Raw genomic sequence first — 4,497 nt, forward strand, 5'->3', positions numbered from 1 at the left:
TTGGAGATATTTCGATGTTTAAGCGCTCATTTCACTCCGTTTTACACTGCAAATGTAATGCACTACCGTTTAAGCGTCGAAACAAGCAAAATAGATCGCAAATCGCGATGATTTCGTCGATTTTGATGATATCTAGCCGTCATTTCCTTCCCGTTGGAGATAATTCGTCGTTTAAGCGCTCGTTGAACTCCATTTTACAATGCAAATGTAATGCACTACCGCTTAAGCGTCGAAACGAGCAAAATAGCTAACAAATAGCGAAGATTTCGTCGATTTTGGTGAAATCTAGCCGTCATTTCCTTCCCGTTGGAGATAATTCGTCGTTTAAGCTCTCGTTGAACTCCAGTTTACACTGTAAATGTAATGCACTACCGCTTAAGCGTCGAAACGAGCAAAATAGCTAACAAATAGCGAAGATTTCGTCGATTTTGGTGAAATCTAGCCGTCATTTCCTTCCCGTTGGAGATAATTCGTCGTTTAAGCTCTCGTTGAACTCCCGTTTACACTGCAAATGTAATGCACTACCGTTTAAGCGCCGAAACAATCAAAATATCTCGTAAATCGCAAAGATTTCGTCGATTTTGACGAAATCTAGGCGTCATTTCCTTCCCGTTGGAGATATTACGACGTTTAAGCGCTCGTTGAACTCCATTTTACACTGCAAATGTAACGCACTACCGTTTAAGCGTCGAAACAAGCGAAATAGCTCGCTAATCGTGAAGATTTCGTCGATTTCGACGAAATCTAGCCGTCATTTCCTTCCTTTTGGAGATATTTCGACGTTTAAGCGCTCGTCGAACTCTATTTTACACTGCAAATGCAATGCACTATCATTTAAGCGTCGAGACAAGCAAAATAGCTCGCAAATCGCGAAGATTTCGTCGATTTTGACGAATTCTAGCCGTCTGTTACGTATCAATTTGTTTAAATCGATCAAATCTAAGGTTGAATTTTACTGAAAAAAAATTTTTTTTTTATAGTTTGAGTTTGAGTTTTGAATTTAATCGGAAAGGAAATAAATTAAAATGATATTATTGTGTATTTAATTCCGATTTAGGTTATTAATTAATACGGTAGTTGCTGCCACCAGAAATAGTCCAAAGACTATTTCAAAATATTTTTCTTTTTTATTATTTTCTTTTGCGTTTAATGGGTAGCGTTCACTGATGCTTAATGCAACTGGTAAACGAATTTCACTTTTCGGCTAACCTGCTATGCGCAGGGATACTAGCGCGGGAGAGGATTAAAGCTGGATACAATAAATATTTTTCCTCGTTGAACGGATTTGTATTTGAATGTAAATTGGGTTAGGTTATTATATATACATATATTTGATTAGCTAGATATATATATTTTAGCGTTGCTGGATTAGATAGGAATGTGAGATTGTTTGTTGTTTTATATAAATTTATTTTTTCGTTTGACTTCTTCTTCTCTTTTAATTTCGCTGTAGTAGTTTGCCGTTAGGACCGAAACTCAATTCATTTACCCCGATGGATTCTGTCGCCACGATTTTCTTGCCTTTGGAGTTTAATTGTCGAGGATGATTCTAACGATACTCTCTGTGTGGGACTCGTGTGATTTCGCCAGCCTTGCCCAAAGACGGGTAATATTTTACCAACATTGGGAGGAGGAAGGCGAAGATCGACGGGTGTTTTTGATAATCGAAAACACCGTTTGCACAAGCCAACACAGCGAACGATCCTTTGGTTAAATTTCCGAAGGGAAATTGTTCTGCTATTTCTCTCTTACAATCGCATGCAACGATGGCAAGAATATCGGTTATTAGCAATGCCGGTATTGCTTTTAATTTTCGATTGACCCCGACGATGTATTTAATAGTCCCTTCTGTGCGGGATTTGTGTGATTTCGCAAGCCATGCCCAAAGACGGGCAATATTTTGCCAACAATGGGAGGAGGAATGCGAAGATCAGTGGGTGGTTCAGTAGCTGAAAACACCATTCGCACAAGCCGACACAGCGGACAACTCTTTTGTTTAAAGTTTGAACAATGTTTCTATCTTTAAAACCGTTCGCGAAAATAAATGAAATCGATGATAGGAAGTTTTAATTCAATTCTCGAGGACAACGAGATTACCAGAGAAGAAGAAAGTTTTTTAAATTTAATTTTCTTACCTTGAGGAAAAGGTGCTATCGGGTGCCATTACTCCAGCTGCTCCGGTGATCGTCGAAGTTTGTTGGGTTTATTATTTAATCTCGAATATAGTTTTTTATCAACCTTTACTTTATTAAACTATTTCGATACAGATTGAGTGACTTGCTAACTGAATTAATATCGTAATGAGGACTTAAAATTTTCCTTTATTTAATCGCGACTCCCTTTTCTTTACCGAAAAACTAAAGACCCCGAAACGCAAAATACTTATACAAATTTCTAAACGCAGTAATGAGCGCAATAAAGAACGCAAAGAATAATGAGCCGTAATAACAAACGATCGCAAGAATTATGAACAGACTAATGAACGCTGCGCTATGTTGCTACGCTTATTTATAATGCCATCCCCCACGGGGTGGTGGTCCGCTGGGGGTACGCTTCCGTGGGAATCGGGATGTTGCAGTTTGGGCTTCTTGGAATCGTACGTGACAAAATGTAAATTCCATATTTCGACTTAGTTTTTTATCAGTCCTGTGTTTCCGCTGAGCTAGCGTCTAGGAGATTTGAAGCATTCCACGCTGATCTAGTCCTTTCCGCGAGAAACTTCCACGTGCTATACCGTGGGAATTACCGGTGTTTCTTCGGCGCGTGGAAGGGCTGGTGGCTGCAGCATCATTATCATTTCAAAGTTTGCTCGGGCAACACGCGCAACTCCGCTGCTCTTCCATAACAAAGACCTCCTCCTTCGAATTGTTTTGCGTAAGTTTGGATGTTTGCATATTATGATTGTTTTGTGATTTTGATTGTTTTTCCTTTTTTTTGCTATTTCCCTAGGCTTCAGTGATCGACGTTCGAACCATGTTTGCTGAGTCGTTTCCATCAGAGGTTCCTTTCCAGACTTCCCTGGTACGTATTTAGTCTTGTTTTTAGTTCGCTTGATTCGTCCTGTTTCGTTTTATTTAAAATATACCGTGTTGTTCTCAGCCCAAGCGAAAGAGGGATTCCGAAGAACCCATGGGCGACTCGGGAGGACCCATCAAGCGCATGCGGCCCTGTGATAGACCACGAGTATCAGAGTGGTTGGAGGAACTGTTTAACATTGGTGCCGAGGCTGTGTCGAAATTGGGCTTTGACGATTTGGTTACTTTCGACGAGAATTTCTTCGATGCGGAGACCGTCATATTGGAGAGGGAACCCCCTCTGGTTGAAATCGTTGATACCGAGCGTTGCGTGAAAGTTCGTTTTGCGAATGAAATTCCCGAAGAGGTTTTGGAGGCGCATCTTCGTCACCATGCTTCTGGGAGAAAGGGAATTTCCCCTGTTGTGCGCTATTGGTGTATGCGTGAGTTCAGCGAACTTTATCCCGGAGCTCCTTGCTTCGATTTTGATTTAGACAGGTTGTCGCTTAGTCCCAAGTATTGCGTTGTGTGTTCTATAGTAGTTTTAGTTTAGAAAATAGATTATTTATATGTTTATGTAGAGACATGCATGTTTCGTAATGTAGTTCTTATTTTATAATTCTTTACTGGAACGCAAGCTAGCTTTAAATATGTATTTTAGTTTATCGATTTGAATCAATAATGCAGAATGAGCATACATAGATTTCCATATGTTTGCATAGAGACATGCATGTTTCGCTATGTAGTTCTTGTTTTATAATTCTTTACTGGAACGCAAGCTAGCTTTAAATATGTATTTTAGTTTATCGATTTGGATCAATAATGTAGAATGAGCATAGATTTTTATATGTTTGCATAGAGACATGCATGTTTCGCAATGTAGTTCTTGTTCTTTACTGGAACGTAGGCTAGTTTTAAATATGTATTTTAGATTATCGATTTGAATCAATAATGTAGAAAGAGCATACATTAATAGTAGTTTAGTTTAGAATATAATTTATATATTTATATATAGACATGCATGTTTCGTAATGTAGTTCTTATTTTATAATTCTTTACCGGAATGTAGGCTAGTTTTAAGTATGTATCTCTTTGATAGAATGCGCACACATATATATATGTTTAATACAATATTGTATGTTTTATGTATTCGTTAGACTATTAGTTTTTGACTTCGTATATACTTATATTTTATAAATTGTTAATATAGTATTGGAAGCACTGTCTCTAATATTTACTAGTTTATTACATGTCTAGCATATATGTTTATACTTATATGTAACTCTCCAAGTTGATTGATTAAAATATATTTATATATACATGTATTTCTGGCGTTTCAATTATTTCCCCTTTTGTAGTTATTCTTATTTCCCGGTTTATTTGTTTGGTTCGTAACTCGTTCAATCCATTAGCTGGTTTTATTTATTTTATTTTATACTGATTGGATTTATTAGTCGCCCTCGTTTTGTTAATCCTTCCTTTA

The 4,497-nt window shown here is 37.7% G+C and overlaps 1 protein-coding gene across 1 annotated transcript; it reads left to right on the forward strand.

Moving 5' to 3' along the window:
• Positions 1-1,347: 1,347 nt before the first annotated feature.
• LOC143303185 (uncharacterized) lies at positions 1,348-4,473 on the forward strand. The gene is made up of 2 exons (XM_076621700.1): positions 1,348-3,021; positions 3,100-4,473. The coding sequence occupies exons 1-2, from the start codon at positions 2,974-2,976 to the stop codon at positions 3,565-3,567; spliced, it is 516 nt and encodes a 171-aa protein (XP_076477815.1). The 5' UTR covers positions 1,348-2,973; the 3' UTR covers positions 3,568-4,473.
• Positions 4,474-4,497: the final 24 nt, after the last annotated feature.

Source organism: Bombus vancouverensis, chromosome 9 (genome assembly GCF_051014615.1).
Source record: "Bombus vancouverensis nearcticus chromosome 9, iyBomVanc1_principal, whole genome shotgun sequence".
Lineage (NCBI taxonomy): Eukaryota > Metazoa > Arthropoda > Insecta > Hymenoptera > Apidae > Bombus > Bombus vancouverensis.